The 20,449-nt window shown below is 35.8% G+C and overlaps 1 protein-coding gene across 4 annotated transcripts in view; it reads left to right on the top strand.

Moving 5' to 3' along the window:
- LOC115845916 (uncharacterized) overlaps positions 1 to 20,449 on the top strand; it is a 602,167-nt gene that overhangs the window by 570,577 nt on the left and 11,141 nt on the right. Inside the window, exon 8 of one of the 4 annotated variants that reach the window (XM_070044935.1) lies at positions 9,203 to 14,258. The exons of the other annotated variants lie outside the window; for them this stretch is intronic. Coding sequence (XP_069901036.1) covers positions 9,203 to 9,278 — 76 coding nt within the window. The 3' untranslated portion in view covers positions 9,279 to 14,258. Of the gene's footprint in view, positions 1 to 9,202; positions 14,259 to 20,449 lie in introns of those variants that run through there. 4 annotated transcript variants of the gene reach the window in all.

Genomic DNA, 20,449 nt, shown 5'->3' with positions numbered 1-20,449 from the left:
GATCTTGTTGCTTGGGCATCTCTCCTCCATCTTCCAAATCCATCTCTTCAGCAACTGACATACATGGGACCTGGAGATACCACGTGGCAGATGCCACAATCCTGTGGAGGCAGAGAGGTCGTTTGTGTTCTGGCACTCTGATGATGAAGAAGTAAAAAGGCACTTCTTGTCTTATTCTTGTCTTGTTCCTGGTCTCACAGGAAATGCTTTCAGCTTTTCACCATTGAATATGATGTTAGCTGTGGGTTTGTCACATATGACCTTTATTATGTTGAGGTATGTTCCCTCTATGCCCACTGTCTGTAGAGTTTTTATCATAAATTGGTGTTGGATTTTGTCAAAAGCTTTTTCTGCATCTATTGAGATGATCATATGGTTTTTATTCTTCAATTTGTTAATGTGGTGTATCACACTGATTAATTTGCAGATATTGAAAAATCCTTGCATCTCTGGGATAAATCCTACATGATCATGGTGGGATTTTAATGTATTGTTGGATTTGGTTTGCTAGTATTTTGTTGAGGATTTTTGTGTCTATGTTCTTCAGTGATATTGGCTTGTAATTTTCTTTTTTTGTGGTATGGTATCTTAGCCTGGTTTTGGTATCAGGGTGATAGTGGCCTTATACGATGAGTTTGGGAGTGTTCCTTCCTTGGAAATTTTTTGAAATCGTTTCAGAAGGATAGGTGTTAACTCTTCTCTAAATGTTTGATAGACTTCACCTCTGAAGCCATCCTTGTTCAGTTTTGGGAGATTGTATCTTTCTAAGAATTTGTCCATTTCTTCTATGTTGTCCATGTTATTGGCATATGGTTGTTTGTAGTAGTCTCTTATGATCCTTTGTATTTCTGTGGTGTCTGTTGTAACTTCTGCTTTTTCATTTCTATTTTTATTGATTTGGGCCCTCGCCCTTTTTTTCTTGATGACTTTGGCTAAAGGTTTATCAATTTTGTTTATTTTCTCAAAGAACCAGCTTTTAATTTCATTGTGTTTCCTTATTAATTTTCTGTCTGGATAATCTGTCCATTGGTGTAAGTGTGTTGTTAAATTTCCCCACGATTATTGTGTTACTGTTGATTTCCCCTTCTATGGCTGTTAGCGTTTCCCTTATATATTGAGTTGCTCCTATGTTGGGTGCATACATATTTACAATTGTTATATCTTCTTCTTGGATTTATCCCTTCATCATTATGTAATGTCCTTCCTTGTCTCTTGTAACAGTCTTTATTTTAAAGTCTATTTTGTCTGATATCAGTATTGCTACTCCAGCTTTCCTTTCATTTCATTTGCATGGAATACATTTTTTCCATTCCCTCACTTTCAGTCTGTATGTGTCCCTAGGTCTGAAGTGGGCCTGTTGTAGACAGCATATATATGAGTCTTATTTTTCTATCCATTCAGCCTGTCTATGTATTTTGGTTGGAGCATTTAATCCATTTGCATTTAAGGTAATTACCAATATGTACATTCTTATTGCCATTTTGTTAACTGTTTTGGGAGTGTTTTCATAGGTCTTTATTCTACTTTTCCTCTTCTGTTCTACTTGTGATTTGATGGCTTCCTTTAGTGTTGTATTTAAATTTTTTCTTTTTTGTGTGTATGTCTGTTGCAGATTTTTGGTTTGCAGTTACCATGAGGTTTCAATATAGCAGTCTATATATGTACAAGATTGTTTTAAGTTGCTGGTCTCTTGATACCTTTATCTCATTTTGGTATCAGGGTGATGGTGGCCTCATAGAATGAGCTTGAGATTGTTCCTTCATCTGCAATTTTTGGAATAGTTTGAGAAGGATAGGTTCTAACTCTTCTCTAAATGTTTGAAAGAATTTGCCTGTGAAGCCATCTGGTCCCGGACTTTTGTTTGTTGGGAGTTTTTAAATCATAGTTTCAATTTCATTACTTGTGATTTGTCTGTTCATTTCTTCTTGGTTCAGTCTTGGAAGGTTGTACCTTTATAAGAATTTGTCCATTTCTTCTAGGTTGTCCATTTTATTGGCCTATAGTTGCTTGTAGTAGTCTCTTATGATCCTTTGTATTTCTGTGGTGTCAGTTGTAACTTCTCCTTTTTCATTTCTAATTCTATTGATTTGAGTCCTCTCCCTTTTTTTCTTGATGACTTTGGCTAAAGGTTTATCAATTTTGTTTATCTTTTAAAAGAACCAGCTTTTAGTTTCATTGATCTTTGCTATTGTTTTCTTTGTCTCTATTTCATTTATTTCTGCTCTGATATTTATGATTTCTTTCCTTTTACTAACTTTAGCTTTTGTTTGTTCTTCTTTCTCTAGTTGTTTTAGGTGTAAGGTTAGGTTGTTTGAGACTTTTCTTGTTTCCTGAGGTAAGATTGTATTCCTATAATCTCCCCTTTTAGAATTGCTTTTGCTGTGTCCCCTAGGTTTGGGATTGTTGTGTTTTCATTGTCATTTGTCTCTAGGTATTTTTTGATACCCTCTGATTTCTTCAGTGATCCATTGATTGTTTAGTAACATATTGTTTAGGCTTCATGTGTTTGTGTTTTTTACAGTATTTTTCCTGTAATTGATTTCTAATCTCATAGTTGTGGTTGGAAAAGATGCTTGATATGATCTCAATTTTCTTAAATTTACCAAGGCTTGCTTTGTGGCCCAAGATATGATCTATCCTGCAGAATGTTCCATGTTCAATTCAGAAGAAAGTTTATTCTGCTGCTTTCAGATGGAATGTCCTATAGAAATCATTTAAATCTATCTGCTCTGTGTCATTTAAGGCTTGTGTTTCCTTATTAATTTTCTGTCTGGGTGGGTAATCTGTCCATTGGTGTAAGTGGGGCGTTAAAGTTCCCCACTCTTACTGTGTTACTGTCGATTTCCCCTTTTATGACTGTTAACATTTGCCTTATATATTGAGTTGCTCGTATGTTGAGTGCATATATATTTACAATTGTTATATCTTCTTCTTGATCTCTTGATCAGATCATTATCTAGTGTGCTTTCTTGTCTCTTATAACAGTCTTTATTTTAAAGTCTACTTTGTCTAAGAATTGCTACTCCAGCTTTCTTTTCATTCCATTTTCATGGAATACCTTTTTCCATCCCCTCACTTTCCGTCTGTATGTGTCCCTAGGTCTAAAGTTGGTCTCTGCAGACAGCATATATATGGGTCTTGTTTATCTATCCATTCAGCCTATGCCTTTTGCTTGGAGAATTTAATCCATTTACATTTAAGATAATTATTGATACGTATGTTCCTATTGCTATTTCTTAATTGTTTTCAGTTTGTTTTGGTAGGTCTTTTTCTTCCCTTCCTCTTTTGTTCTCTTCTCTTGTGGTTTGATGACCAATGTAGTGTTGTGTTTGGTTTGCTTTTTCTTTTTTCTGTGTGTATCTATTGTAGTTTTGGGGTTTGCTGTTCCCACGAGGTTTTGATATAGCAGTCTATATATGTACAAGGTTGTTTTAAGTTTCTGGGCTCTTTCCCACCTAGAGAAGTTCCTTTAGCATTTTTTGTAAAGCTGTTTTGGTGATGCTGAATTCTCTCAGCTTTTGCTTGTCTGTAAAGCTTTTGATTTCTCTGTTGAATCTGAATGTGAGCCTTGCTGGATAGAGTATTCCTGGTTGTAGGTTTTTCCCTTTCATCACTTGAAATATATCATCCCACTCCCTTCTGGCCTGCAGAGTTTCTGCTGTAAAATCAGCTGACAACCTTATGGGGATTCCCTTTTATGTTATTTGTTGCTTTTACCTTGTTTCTTTTAATATTTTTTCTTTGTCTTTAATTTTTGTCATTTAGATCACTATGTGTTTTGTCATGTTTCTCCTTTGGTTTATCCTGCCTGGGACTCTCTGTGCTTCCTGGACTGGGCTGACTGCTTCCTTTCCCATGTTAGGGACGTTTTTAGCTATTATCTCTTCAAATATTTTCTCACATCTTTCTCTCTCTTTTCTCCTTCTGGGACCCCTATAATGCAAATGTTGGTGTGTTTAATGTTCTTTTTATCTTTATTCTGGTCCATGGCAGTGGTTTCCACCATTCTGTCTTCTAGCTCACTTATCCATTCTTCTGCCTCAGTTAGCTATTGATTCCTTCTAGAGTATGTTTCATTTCAGTTCTTGTATTATTCATCTCTGTTTGCTTGTTTAAATTTTCTATCTCTTTGTTAAACATTTCTTGTATCTTCTTGGTCTGTGCATCCATTCTGGAATCATCTTTACTATCATTCGTCTGAATTCTTTTTCATGTAGATTGCCTATCTCCACTTAGTTGTTGTTCTGGAGTTTTATTTTGTTCCTTCATCTGTAACATATTTCCCTGCCATCTCATTTTGTCCAACTTTCTGTGGTTGTGGTCCTATAGGCTGCAGGATTATAGTTCCTCTTGTTTCTGGTGTCTGCCCCCTGGTGAATGAGGCTGGTCCAAGAGGCTTGTATAGGCTTCCTGGTGGGAGGGACTGGTGCCTGCCTACTGGTGGGCAGGGCTGTGTTAAGGGGTGTGTTTAGAGGCAGCTGTGGGCTCAGTCAGACTTTAAGCAGCTTGTCTGATGGCTGATGGGTGGGGCTGTATACCTGCCCTGTTGGTTGTTCGGCCTCAGGTGTCCCAGCACTGGAGCCTTAGGGCTGTTGGGTGGGGCCAGGTCTTGGTGTCCTCCAGGACAGCTCACACCACTAAGTACTACCTAGAATCTCCACCACCATTGCCCTTGTCCCCACAGTGAGCCACAGCTACCCCCACCACCCCAGAAGGCTCTCCAAGGCCATCAGGTTTGTCTGGCCCAGGCTTCTATGAAGTAAATGCTTTGTTCCTGGGTCCTGGTGCACATGAGACCTTGTGTGCACCCTCCAAGACTGACATTTCTGTTTCCCCCATTCCTGTGGAGTTCCTAAGATCAAGCCCTGCTGGCCTTCAGAGCCAAATGCTCTGAGGGCTCCTCCTCACAATGCTGGAGCCCCAGACTGGGAAGCCTGACACGGGGCTCAAAATGCTCACTGCTGTGGAAGAACCTCTGCGATATAATTATTTTCCTATTTGTGGATCACCCACCCAGCAGGTATGGGATTTGATTGTATCATGAATGTGCCCCTCCTACCGTCTCATTCTGCCTTCTTTGTCTTTGGAAGTAGAATATCTTTCTTGGTAGGGTGCAGTCCTTTGTCAATGGTTGTTCAGCAGTTAGTTGTGATTCTGGTGTTTTCATGAGAGGTGGTGAGCTCAGGTCCTTCTACTCTGCCATTTTGTCTGGGGATTGATTCTGAGAAAATGATTTTCTTAATTGATAAAATGCAGTTTATAAAAGTCAATATTAATACATTTTTATAAAATCTTTTAGCAAACTATGCAAATAACATCTTAATGGTGAAACATTATAATCATAACTTACTATGAGGATGAGTGTCCAGTAACACCAATTGTAACCAATATTGTCCTAGAGTTTCCAACCCATACAATAAGAGGAGAACAAAATTTTTAAGGTTTGGAGAGGAAGAAACAAAACATTTGATAAACAATTGGTGTAATATTTCTCAATATAGACAACTATAAAGAATATGCAAAACAATTTTTGGAAGATTATATAGATTAGTAAGTTTGCTATTGGAAGATTATATAGATTAGTAAGTTTGCTAAATATAAGATCATTATACAAAAACCCATTACATTTGTACACAACAGCAAAAAGTAGAATAGTTTCATTATACAAAAACCCATTACATTTGTACACAACAGCAAAAAGTAGAATAGTTACAATGTACAATAACAAAAAAATAGATGGTAAATAGAAATCTAAAAAATTCAAGGCTTTTATGAAAAATATATATAGAAAGACAAAATCTCAATAAATAAAGCATATACCATATTCATGGTTTACAAAAACTCAAAATTACTAAAAAGTATCAGTGTGATTTTGATCATAACCTCAATGGGTATTTTTACAGGAAATTGACAAACAGATCCTAAAATGTATAGGAAAGAACTGAGACTAAAGTGAAACTCTTCCTGAAGAAATGATGGGAGCTTACTCTACCAGACACCAAAATTCGTCATAAAGCTGTGGTAATTAGGGCAGTAGGGTACTAGTGCAGGGATGGATAAATAGATAAATGTAAGAGGAAAGAACAACCATAAACAGATACATGCATCTATGGAAATGTGATGTACAACAAAGGAGATGTTACAGATCATGGGAAAATGAGCAACCTGATTAAATGGTTCTGTGGCAATTGTAAATCCATATAGAAATATCAACATATAGCCTTATACAATAAGATACAAGAAAACAAGCTCCAAATAGATTAGAATTAAATGTGTAAGTCTAAACTTTAAGCTTTTAGAATAAATTGTAGGAGACTATCTTTAAAGACTCAGAATTGCAAAGGTTTTCTTCAGCAAGACACACACAAATGCTAACTAAAAAATAAATCGATAAATATAATTACTTTATAATTTTAAATTTACTTATTAAAATATGAACATGAAAAGATAAACCAAAAACTGGGAGAATATGTAATCAACAAGGATTCATATCAGTATATCAAAAAAAAACCTACTACAAATTAATAAAATAACCCAATATAATAATGATGGTAAAATTCACCAAAATGAGGAAATTCAGAAGGGAAATTAGTTTTAAGAGGAAAATGAAGTTTTGGGGCCTGTTGAGTTTCAAGGTTATGGCAGAAGTTGTAGATCAATCTGACCAATAGACCACAAATTGTTGTGGAGATGCAAGGTGTGGGAGGGGACATTTGCTTAGCCTCGTAATCTGGGGAGGGGAGAGTGCCAGGGAGCTGAACAAGTGTTAAACCAGTCATCTTGTTTCAGCCTTGTCCTGTACCCTGGCTTAGTGCTGTTGCCTCCCCCAACCCCCCAAACTCCTACACCTCTACAACCCCAACCCCATTCTGCAGCATGAATTGACTTGCTTCTCACTGGCCTTGCCTTCCCTTATCCCTTGTGGATAAGAAGAGTTCAACTTTATTTTTTTGTTGTGCTTTGTTATATAATGTGCATCATTCTCAAATGCTATCTTTTTGTCTCCCATTAGCTTTGTCCTTGTGAGCTTGCAATGCTTTTTATCCTTTGTTGTTGATTTGGTGAAGGGTAAAGATAAATTCATATGTCCAATAGGCCATAATTTACTTGAAACTCTCTACTTGAAAGTTATCTCTGAATTATCACCATGCCTATCAGCTGAGGTCTGTAGATTCTCTGGGTCTCAATTATGTGCTATTACTGAAAACTATATTCTTTGGGTGTGAATTTTTGGCTCCAGCACTTACTAGTTGTTTCAGGCAAGAGAAGCTACTTAATCTCTTAGCTGACATTTTCTTATCTACAAAATGAGGCTTTTTATTGTGTAACCCACAAAAATATTTATTTAATAATGAAAATAAAATTACTGAGCACTGTAGCATATGTGCATTATCTTGTCACTTCTACCTGGTAGAATAATAGTAACACCTACAGTATGAAATCTTGACTTTAATTGACTATATGTTTTTCCTGAATTTTCTGGGCTGCTTTCAACTAGAGAATAAATGTCCTTCCCTAAGAGACATTATAGAGAGGATTTCTGTATTATATGTCTTTATGTAGCTACCTTACCCCTGCTTATTTATAGATAAGATGAGGAGAGGGTTAATAATATGCTTTCTGTATATTCCATATTGTCCATCACAGGCACTCAAATATTTGAACTATTTGTGCCTGCTTAGCTGTTTATAATAGTTTGAATATAGCCAGATCCTCCCCACTTTTAATTAGGTCCAGTTGTGTGGCGTTTGCTCTGACATCAGAAGTCTATTTATATTTTTATATGACAACAGTTGTTGTACCTGTTATTTGATCTTTTTTCTACTGGTCAACTTTTATGTTGCTTATTTTCTTGTATCTTATTGTGTAAGGCTATATGTTGATATTTCTATATGGATTAGCAATTGCCACAGCATCATTTAATCAGGTTGCTCATTTTCCCATGATCTGTAACATCTCCTTTGTTGTACATCACATTTCCATAGATGCATGTATCTGTTTATGGTTGTTCTTTCCTCTTACATTTATCTATTTATCTATCCCTGCACTAGTACCCTACTGCCCTAATTACCACAGCTTTACTATGAATTTTGGTGTCTGGTAGAGTAAGCTCCCATCATTTCTTCAGGAAGAGTTTCACTTTCTTTAGTCTCAGTTCTTTCCTATACATTTTAGGATCTGCTTGTCAATTTTGGTTTTTTCTTTACTTTGAGGGTTGTCAATAGCAGCATTTAACCTAACTGAGAAAAGCTTAAATTTAATGAAACTGATCATTCATCTATTCTTCTTGGACCCCTCTTGGGGACCGCCATAGAATATCCTACTGAATTTGGCACTGTGGCCTGGATGCCCAACAGTTTGGTGATCCAATCTCTGTCTCGTCTCGAATATGCTAAATGTTATATTCTTAACCCCAGCACACTGCTTTAGTTTCTTTATAGGAAAAAGAAGGAGAGAGCTTGGCCAAGAAGGTTTGGTCCAGCCGTGAATGAATATGAAATCTTAGGAGGCTGGGCTCATAGTGAGAAAATAATGCTAGCATTAATCCACTTAGAATTGCACAGTGCTCCCACCCCCCCCACCACACACACACAATGTGGATTGGTTTAACACCCTTTGTTGGTGTTATTTGGCCATTCCCTTCAAATGCTAATGACCAGCTAGTTTAACACCCTTTATTGGTGTTATTCGGACAGTCCCTTCAAGTGTGAATGAATAGCTTGCTTTGTTTCCATAGACAGGGGAGCCAAATAACTTCGGGGCCTAGAAGCAAATTATTTCTCTGGTATAGACCCACCCTGAATGATGAATTGGGCTCTATGGTGGCTGTTTCACTGAAGACTGGGATTTCCCTACCCATTGCAAACCAGGCCAAAAAGGAGCTAAACCATTTTCTCCTCATTATCACCTCATTAAGTTCCCCAAGCCAGTGCAGGGTTGGAGTAGAGGCCTGCTACAGGTAGCTTAATGAGTTTCTTATTTATAGGTCCCTGTGCTGTTATGCAAAAGCTTGTTATTCCCAGGCCCAGAGTATGGCATTTTCTAAAGGGAGTTGAGAAATGCAATTATCAAGCATCTTAGTATGGGCCTCACACCGCTTCTTGGCCACTTGATCGACAATAAATAAATACATTTGTTAGATTTGTAGAATTTGATATTGTGTTGTGGTGTTTACCCCACTTTTCTTGTTTTTCTCTTCTAGCAACACAGAACAGATGCTGCCCCAGATGTGGAAGATGCAGATGTTTGCCAGTTTCAGAATAACTCCAAATTCATAACTGTATATGGCATTCTACAGATTCCTCAGTTTGATTTTGAGGAGAAAATTGTCCCCCCTCCCCAAAACATTGTTTAAATATTTTTTCCTGCTTTATATGTGACTTGGTGGTCACACTTAATTGAGAATTGAAAACCAGTTCCATTTTTAGTTACCACAGAAAGATACTAAAAATTCTTATAGTTAATATGCAAATATACAAATCAGTGCTCCGTATTTTGAGTTTTCAAAAAATCAATTTACTAAACATTCAGGCACTGAGCATTTACTAAGCACTATGTGTCTGGTAGTGAGTGAGGTACTGACAGGATGTAAAAAGATAAACACACAAGTCACTGTCATAGATTCAAAGAAATGTATCATCTGAAGATGTCCTAGCAGTTATAACTTAAGATGTATATAGAGACATATATTTATTCAGGTATATGCATATAAATATGTATGTGCATATATTTCTTTACAAAGGTATTATACTAAAGGAAGCAGAGAATAATATTAAAGCAAAATAAAAGTTGACCAGTAGAAAAGAGGTCAAATAACAGGTACCACATCTGTTGTCATATAAAAATATAAATAGACTTCTGATGTCAGAGCAAATGCCACACAACTGGACCTAATTAAAAGGGGGGAGAATCTGGCTATATTCAAACTATTATAAACAGTTCAAATATTTGAGTGCCTGTGATGGACAATATGGAATATACAGAAAGCATATTATGAACCCTCTCCTCATCTTGTCTATAAATAAGCAGGGGTAAGGTAGGTACAAAAAGACATATAATACTGTACAGAAAATAGCTCATTGGAGAAGTTAAAGAAAATGCTAAAAGAAGTGCAAGGAGAAATTCTTCCAATTTAAAGAATCAAAGAAAGTGGAATGGATGTGTTAGAATTTGAGTTTAGATTTAATAGGATGGGAGGGTTTCAAAAGAGGTTGCTTCAATATTTCCATGTGGGACAGACTTAGTAGCAACATGTGATTGTCAGGAGCTTCAATGATTGATAGAGCCTTGTCTTGAAGTTATATTTTCAGTACCAGTTCCCTATTTTCCACTTGGGTTAGAAAATGTGGGTTATATTTAAGGTGGCTAACTGGCCAGCAGACATGGATAAGGAAGAGGTTAAAACTCACCCAACTCTGTACTACTTCTGCACAAAAAATTAGTAAAGGTGTAAGATTTCATTCAGAAAATATGGATTAATTTTTCCTAGTAAGAACTTGAAATATATGTATAAAAGAATAGTACAAGATACACATTAAAAAATAGAATAGAGAAAGAGAATATGAGGACTAGGGAAAAGTTGGATCAATAAAGCAGATTAGGAATTTCAGGCTTTGCTCTCTAGCCAGTAGAAAGCATTTTTTTCTTCCTCCAGTTGTTTTGTTTTCCAAGTAATAAGACAGAATGATCAGATGGTTAATATAGAAGTGACTTGATGGATAGACTGGCAAAGAGAAAAACTAAAGTCAGGGAGATCATTTAGGGGCCTATTCAATAGTCTAGGTTAAGGTGAAAAGATGAATTTATAGATAAGGTAGAAAGAAGAAAATGAATTCAAGATGAATTCATCACAGTATAAACAATAAGTAATTTAGTTAGAATACTTTCATGATGAAAGGTTGTATAATTAAAGGACAACTAAAATTTCAAGCTTGGATAACTATGGGAATGTTATCCCTAGTTAACAGTGACAGAACTGTGAAAATCTATGTGTATGTGTGTTTTGCTTTAAAATTTAACAGTGGGAGAGATGGAAAAAAACTCTTCTTTGGGCTTTTAAGGTTGGAAGTTCAGATATCTTTTACAATAGAATATCCAACAGGCAACAGAAAATTGGAACTATAGTTTTACAAATAATTGCTGCTATAGAATGAATGAGACTTAAGACAATGTAGAAAGAAAATAAAGAATGGGAAGATGAATTAGGTACATTGTATGTGGGGAGGAAAGAAATTGGAGGAGAAAATGAAGAATCAGGATTGTGAGAGTAACAGTAGATTAGTTCATTTTTGCAGTGGTTTATTCAAGAAGAAATGGTAAAAGTGTCAAACATTCTAAAAAAGTCAAGTTCAATAATTTAAAAAAATTCACTGAATTTGTTGAATAAATGGTAAAAAAAAAGGGTAAGAAATAAAAAGGGTAAGAAATGGACAGTTGAATATTAAGTTTTTAACTTTTATATATATAAATATATATATTTATATATATCTAGAACATTTCATCCCAAAGCAACAGAATGCACATTCTTTACAAGTGCACATGGAACAGTCTTTAAGATAGATCATATATTAGGCCACAAAATGAGCCTTAATAAATTTAAGAAGATTGAAATTATATCAGGCATCTTTTCTCAACCACAATAGTATGAAACTAGAAATAAATTATAAAAAGAAAACTGGAAAATTCATGAATATGTGGAGATAAAAAACTATGCACTGATAACCACTGGGTCAAAGAATTAAAAGTTAAATTAAAAAAACCTTAAAACAAAAAAAAATGGAAGCACAACATACCAAAAGATATGGGATGCAAAAAAAAAGCAGTTCTAAGACGGAATAGTGATAAATGCCTACATTAAGAAATAAGAAAAATCTCAAACAACAATTTAACACCTCAAGGAACTAGTGAAAGAAGAACAACTTAAGTGCAAGGTTAATAGAAGGAAGGAAATAAGAAAGATCAGAATGGAAGTAAATAAAATAGAGACTGAAAAGACAAACAGATCAATGAAACTAAGAGCTGGTTCTTTGAAAAGCTCAACAAAACTAAGAAAAAAAAAGAGGACTCAAAATCAGAAATGAAAGAGGAGATATTACACCCCAAACCACAGAAATACAAAGGATGAGAGAGCCTAAACAATTATACGCCAACAAGTTGGACAACCTAGAAGAAATGGCTAAATTCCTAGAAGCATACAACCTGCCAATACTGAGTCATCAAGAAATAAAAAATCTGAACAGACTGATTACTAGCAAGAATATTGAATCAGAAATAAAACTTCCCAACAGAAAAAGCTCAGGACCAGATGGCTTCACTTGTTAAATGTTTGGTAGAATTAAAAGAAAATTAATACAGAGTCTCTTCAAACTCTTCCAAAGAATAGAAGAGGAAAGAACACTTTCAACCTCATTTTACGAGGCCAGCATTAACCTGATACCAAAACCAGACAAGGATGTCACACACACACGAATTACAGGCCAATATCCCTGTAAAGAATAGGGGAAAAAAATTCTCAACAAATATTAGCAAATCAATTCAAGAATACATTAAAAGGATCATACACCATGATCAAGTGGGATTTATCCCAGGGATGAAAGACTGGTTCAACATCCACAAATTAATCAATGAGATATACCCCATTAAAAAAATGAAGGATGAAAATTACATGATCATCTCAATAGATGCAGAAAAAGTATTTGACAAAATTCAACATTTATGATAAAACCTCTCAACAAAGTGGGTATATACCTCAACATAACAAAGCCCATATATGATAAGCTAACATCATACTCAACAATGAAAAGGTAAAATCAGGATCAAGAAAAGGATGCCCACTCGCACCATTTTCCTCCAACTTAATATTGCAAGTACTAGCTTGAGCAATTAGGCTAGAAAAAGAAAAGCATCCAAGTTGGAAAGGAAGAAGTAGAACTGTCAATATTTGCAAATAACATGATATTATTTATTCAAAACCCTGAGACTTCATCAAAATAACTGTTAGAACTAATCAACACATTCAGTAAAGTCACAGGATACAAAATCAATGTATGGTAATCTGTGGTATGTCTGTTCACTAAAAATGAATTATCAGAAAGAGAAATTAAAACTATCCCATCTACACCTGCATCAAAAAGAATAAAACAGGGCTTCCCTGGTGGCACAGTGGTTGAGGGTCCGCCTGCCAATGCAGGGGACACAGGTTCATGCCCCGGTCCGGGAGGATCCCACATGCCACGGAGCAGCTGTGCCCGTGAACCATGGCCGCTGAGCCTGCGCGTTGGGAGCCTGTTGCTCCACGACAGGAGAGGCCACAGCAGTGAGAGGCCCGCGTACCGCAAACAAAACAAAACAAAAACAAAAAAAGAATAAAACATATAAGAATAAATTTAACCAAGGAGGCATAAGACCTCTATACTGAAAACTATAAGACACTGATGAAAAAAACTGTAGAAGAAAAAAAAATGTGGAACGATACTCTGAGTTCATGGATTGAAAGAATTAATATTGTTAAAATGTCCATACTACCCAAAGCTATCTATTGATTCAATGCAACCCCTATCAAAATCATTAGAGAAATGCAAATCAAAACTACAATGAGGTATCACCTCACAGTGGTCAGAATGGCCATCATCAAAAAATCCACAAACAATAAATGCTAAAGAGGGTTTGAAGAAAAGGGAACCTTCTTGCACTGGTGGTGGGAATGTAAATTGATACAGCCACTATGGAGAACAGTATGTTGGTTCCTTAAAAAAATAAAAATAGAAATACCATATGATGCAGCAATCCCACTACTGGGCATATACCCTGAGAAAACCATAATTCAAAAAGAGTCATGTACCACAATGTTCATTGCATCTCAATTTACAATAGCCAGGACATGGAAGCAACCTAAGTGTCCATCAACAGACAAATGGATAAAGAAGATGTGGCACATATATACAATGGAATATTACTCAGCCATAAAAATAAATGAAATTGAGCTATTTGTAGTGAGGTGGATGGATCTAGAGTCTGTCATACAGAGTGAAGTAAGTCAGAAAGAGAAAAATACCATATGCTAACACATATATATGGAATCTAAAAAAATTAAAAATGGTTTTGAAGAAGCTAGGGGCAGGACAGGAATAAAGATGCAGACATAGAGAATGGACTTGAGGACACGGGGAGGAGAAGGGTAAGCTGGGATGAAGTGAGAGAGTGGCATGGACATATATACACTATCACATGTAAAATAGATAGCTAGTGGGAAACAGCCACAGAGCACAGGGAGATCAGGTGCTTTGTGACCACCTAGAGGGGTGGGATAGGGAGGGAGGGAGGGAGATGCAAGAGGGAGGAGATATGGGGTTATATGTATATCTATAGCTGATTCACTTTGTTATAAAGCAGAAACTAACACACCATTGTTAAGCAATTATACTCCAATAAAGATGTTAAAAAAATAATTCCAATGACATTTTTTACAGAACAATCCAAAAATTGAATGGGACACAAGACCATGAATAATTAAGGCAATCTTGAGGTAGAAGACCAAAGCAGGAGGTATCACCCTCCCTGATTTCAAACTCTATTACAAAACTATAGTAATTAAAACAGTATCGTATTGGCATAAAAACAGACACACAGATCAATGGAACTGAATAGCACAGAAATAAACCCACTTATGTAGTACATTAATTTACAACAAAGGAGCCAAGAACAATGAGAAAAGGACAGTCTCTTCAGTTAATGCTGTTGGGAAAACTGGACCATTATCTTATACCATACAAAAATATCAATACAAAATACATCAAAGCTTCAAACTTAATGCCTGAAACCATAAAATTCCTAGAAGAAAAATAGGTGGTAAGCTCCTTGACATTGGTCTTGGGGATGATTTTTTGGATTTGACACCAAAAGGCAAAAAATGCAAAAATAAACAAGTGGAACTATATCAAACTAAAAACCTTCTGCACAGCAAAAGAAACTATCAACAAAATGAAAAAGCAAGCTCCTGAATGGGTGAAAATGTTTGCAAATCATATATTTGATAAAATATCCAAAATATGTAAAGAACTGATAGAACTCAATAGTAAAAAAAAAATCTGATTAAAAAGTGGGCAGAAAATCAAAATTACTATGAGGTAACACCTAACACTGGTCAGAATGGCCATCATTAAAAAGTCTACAACTAACAAATGCTGGAGAAGGTGTGGAGAAAAGGAAACTGTTCAGCACTGTTGGTGGGAATGTAAATTGGTACAGCCACTAAAGAAAACAGTATGGAGGATCCTTAAAAAACTAAAAATACGCATGCCATGGAGCGGCTGGGCCTGTGGGCCGTGGCCGCTGGGCCTGCGCATCCAGAGCCTGTGCTTCACGGCGGGGGGGTGGGGCGTGGCAGTGGGGGACCCATGTACCGCCAAAAAAAAAAAAAAAAAAAACTAAAAATAGAGTTGCCATATTATCCAGCAATCCCACTCCTGGGCATATATCCAGAGAAAACTCTAATTTGAAAAGATACATGCACCCCAATGTTCATTGCAGCACTATTTACAACAGCCAAGACATGGAAACAACCTAAATGTCCATCAACAGATGAAAGGATGAAGATGTGGTACATATATACAATGGAATACTACTCAGCCATAAAAAAGAATGAAATAATGCCATTTGCAGCAATATGGATGGACCTAGAGATTATCAGAGTAAGTGAAGTAAGTCAGAAAGAGAAAGACAAGTACCGTATGATATCACTTATATGTGGAATCTAAAATATGACACAAATGAACTTATTTACAAAACAGAAACAGACTCACAGACATGGAGAAAAGACTTGTGGTTGCCAAGGGGGAATGGGGTTGGGGAGGGATGGATTGGGAGCTTTGGATTAGCAGATGCAAACTATTATACATAGAATGAATAAACAACAAGGTCCTACTGTATAGCACAGGGAACTATGTTCAATATCCTGTGATAAACCATAATGGAAAAGAATATGAAAAAGAATGTATATATATGTATAACTGAATCACTTTGCTGTATAGTAGAAATTAACACATCAATGTAAATCAACTATTTCAATCAAATAAATTAAAAAATAAAAAATGGACAGAGGGTCTGAAAAGACATTTTTATAAAGAAAACATGCAGATGCCAACAGTTACATGAAAAGATTCTCAACATCACTAATCATCTGGGAAATGCAAATCAAAACCACAATGAGATATGACCTCACACCTATTAGAATGACAATTATGAAAAAGACAAAAAATAACAAGTGTTGGCAAGGATTTGGAGAAAAGAGAACCCTGGGGCACTGTTGGGACTGTAAGTTGGTGCAGCCACAATGGAAAACAGTTGGAAGTTCCTCAGAAAGTTAAAAATAGAACTAAGATATCATCCAGCAATTCCACTCCTGGGTATTTATTCAAAGAAAATGAAAAACACTAACTCAAAGAGATATATACTCACCTATGTTCATTGCAGGATTATTTACAATAGTCAATATATGGAAATAACCTGTCTATCAATGAATGACTGGATAAAGAAAATGTGTATATATATATATATATATATACACACACACATACACAACAGAATATTATTCAGCCATAAATAGAAGGAAATGTTGCCATTTGTGACAACATGGATGAACCTTTAGAGAGTGTGCTAAGTGAAATAAGTCAGAGAAGGACATATGCCATATAATCTTACTTTTACATCAATCTTAAAAAAAAAAAACCTCATAGAAATAGAGATCAGATTGGTGGTTGCTGGGGGCAGTGTGGGGGACAGAGTGCAGGTTTGGTGAAATCAGTATCAAAAGGTACAAACTTCTAGTTATAAAATAAGTCATGGGGATATAATGTACAGCATGGTGATTAAGTTAATACTGTACTGCATATTTACAAGTTTCTATGAGATTAAATTAAAACAGGTAGAAAAATATAGTTAGATAATAGAATTCAATTCACAAATATTACTAATTGCATTTCATGTAAACAGACTAAATATTACACTTGAAAGACAAATTTTGTCAGACTGCAAGTGAACAACAATATGCTAATCACAAGAAACACACCTTAAATATGAACATACAAAAAAGTTAAAAGGATTAAAAAAATTAGCAAACATTTTCTTTTGGAAAGCTAGTATAACTACACACATAAAACATTTACCAAAACAAAGTATTCAAACCATACAGAGTATGTTCTTTGACCATAATTAAAGTTGAAATCAATAACAAAATGTTAATTAAAAAATACCCCAAATATTTTGTAAAAAAAGCAATAGATCAAATGAAGAAATCCAAAAAATTGTTTTTTGGAAAGATGAATAAAATTAATAATCCTCTAGAAATATGTATTTTAAAACAAAGAGGAAAAAGCACAAGTAGCCTTAATAGGAATGAAAAAATGGGGTATTCCTCTATATGTACAGACATTACAAAGATTATACAAGTATATGATGAACAAATTATCAATAAATTTGAAAAATTAGATGAATAATTCCCTTGAACAGCATATAACCAAAAATGGACGAAAGACAAGAAAACTGAATAGTTGTATATATTTTAAAGAAACTAAGTATTACTCTAGAAGGTGCATCAAAAAAGATCTTGCTGTGAATTACGTCAAATAGTGTTCTACCTATGTTTTCCTCTAAGAGCTTTATACTGTCTGGCCTTATATTTAGATCTTTAATCCACTTTTGAGTTTATTTTTGTGTATGGTGTTAGGGAGTGTTCTAATTTCATTCTTGTACATGTAGCTGTCCAGTTTTCCCAGCACCACTTATTGAAGAGACTGTCTTTTCTCCATTGTATATTCTTGCTTCCTTTGTCAAAGATTAGGTGACCATAGGTGTGTGGGTTTATCTCTGGGCTTTCTTTCCTGTTCCATTGATCTATATTTCTGTTTTTGTGTCAATACCATACTGTCTTGATTACTGTAGCTTTGTAGTATACCCTGAATTCAGTGAGGCTGATTCCTCCAGCTCCGTTTTTCATTCTCAAGATTGCTTTGGCTATTCAGGGTCTTTTGTGTTTCCATATAAATTGTACAATTTTTTTGTTCTAATTCTGTGAAAAATGCCATTGGTAGCTTGATAGGGATTGCATTGAATCTGTAGATTGCTTTGGGTAGTATAGCCATTTTCACAATATTGATTCTTCCAATCCAAGAACATGGTATATCTCTCCATCTGCTTGCATCTTCTTTGATTTCTTTCATCAATATCTTATAGTTTTCTAGTACAGGTCTTTTGCCTCTATACATAGGTTTATTCCTAGGTATTTTTTCCTTTGTTGCAATGGCAAATGAGATTGTTTCCTTAATCTCTCTTTCTGATCTTTTGTTGTTAGTGCATAGGATTGCAATCGATTTCTGTTTATTAATTTTGTATCCTGCAACTTTACCCAATGCATTGATTAGCTCTAGTACTTTTCTGGTGGCATCTACAGGATTTTCTATGTATAGTATCATGTCATCTGCAAAGTAACAGTTTTACTTCTTCTTTTCCAAGTTGGATTCCTTCTATTTCTTTTTCTTCTCTGATTGCCATGGCTAGGACTTCCTAAACTATTTGAATGATAGTGGTAAGAGTGGACATCCTTGTCTGGTTCCTGATCTTCGAGGAAATGCTTTCAGTTTTTCAACACTGAGAATGATGTTTGCTATGGGTTTATTGTATATGGCCTTTATTATGTTGAGGTAGGTTCTCTCTACGCCCACTTTCTGGAGAGTTTTTTTGTCATAAATGGGTGTTGGATTTTGTCAAAAGCTGTTTCTGCATCTATTGAGATGACCATATGGTTTTTATTCTTCAATTTGTTAATGTGGTGTATCACACTGACAGATTTGCATAATGAAAATAAAAACAAAAATAAACAAATTGTACCTAATTAAACTTAAAAGCTTTTGCACAGCAAAGAAAACCATAACCAAGATAAAAAGACAACCCTCAGAATAGGCGAAAATATTTACAAACGAAGCAACTGACAAGGGATTAATCTCCAAAATATACAAACAGTTCATGCAGCTCAATAACCAAAAAAACAAACAACCCAATCAAAATGTGGGCAGATGACCTAAACAGACATTTCTCAAAAGAAGACATACAGATGGCCAAAAAACACATGAAAAGATGCTCAACATCACTAATTATTAGAGAAATTCAATACAATGAGGTATCACCTAACACCAGTCAGAATGGCCATCAAAAAAATCTACAAACAGGGCTTCCTTGGTGGCGCAGTGGTTGAGAGTCCGCCTGCCGATGCAGGGGACATAGGTTCGTGCCCTGGTCTGGGAAGATCCCACATGCCACGGAGCAGCTGGGCCTGTGCGCCATGGCTGCTGAGCCTGCGCATCCGGAGCCTGTGCTCTGCAACAGGAGAGGCCACAACAGTGAGAAGCCCATGTAATGCAAAAAAAAAAAACCTACAAACAATAAATGCTGCGGAGGGTGTGGAGAAAACGGAGCCAAGTGGGAATGTTAATTGACACAGCTACTATGGAGAATAGTATAGGGTTTCCTTAAAAAACTAAAAATAGAACTACCATATGACTCAAAAATCCACTCCTTGGCATAAACACATAGAAAACCAAAATTCAAAAAGACATATGCACCACAATATTCATTACAGGACTATATAGAATAGCCAGGTCATGGAGTCAACCTAAATGTCCATCAACGGAGGAAAGGATAAAGATGTGGTACATATATACAATGGGATATTACTAGGCCATGAAAAGGAACGAAATTGGGTCATTTGTAGAGATGTGGATGGACTTAGAGACTGTCATACAGAGTGAAGTAAGTCAGAAAGAGAAAAACAAATACTATATATTAATGCATATATGTGGAACCTGGAAAGATGGTATAGATGAACTTATTTGCAAAGCAGAAATAGAGACAGATGTAAAGAACAAATGTACGGATAATAAGGGGGGAAAGGGGGCTGGGATGGATTGGGAGATTGGGATTGACATATATACACTACTATGTATAAAATAGGTAACTAATGAGAACAGACTGTATAGCACAGGGAACTCTACTCAATGCTCTGTGGTGACCTAAATGGGAAGGAAATCCATTGAAGAGGGGATATATGTATAAATGTGGCTGATTCACTTTGCTGTACACTAGAAACTAACACAACATTGTTAAGCAACTATACTCCAATAATAATAAAAAAAGAAACTGAATATCGAATTTAAAATCTTTCCACAAGGAAAACTGGCCCAAATAGCTTCACAGATAAATTCTTTCAAATATCTAAAGAAAAAATAGCACAAATCAAACACAACTCTTCCAAGGATATAAAAAGAATAATTTCCAACTCCCCCTGGCATGAGTGAGCCAGTGCCCCCAAATCAGCGGCTCCTTTAACCCCGTCCTATCTGAGTGAAGAACAGATGCCCTCCAGCGACCTACACGAAGAGGCAGGCCCAAACCCAAAGCT

Source organism: Globicephala melas, chromosome 2 (assembly GCF_963455315.2).
Source record: "Globicephala melas chromosome 2, mGloMel1.2, whole genome shotgun sequence".
In the NCBI taxonomy this organism is placed as follows: Eukaryota; Metazoa; Chordata; class Mammalia; order Artiodactyla; family Delphinidae; genus Globicephala; species Globicephala melas.
Note: the sequence above shows the minus strand (reverse complement) of the source record. Positions and strands in the feature narration are given on the sequence as shown.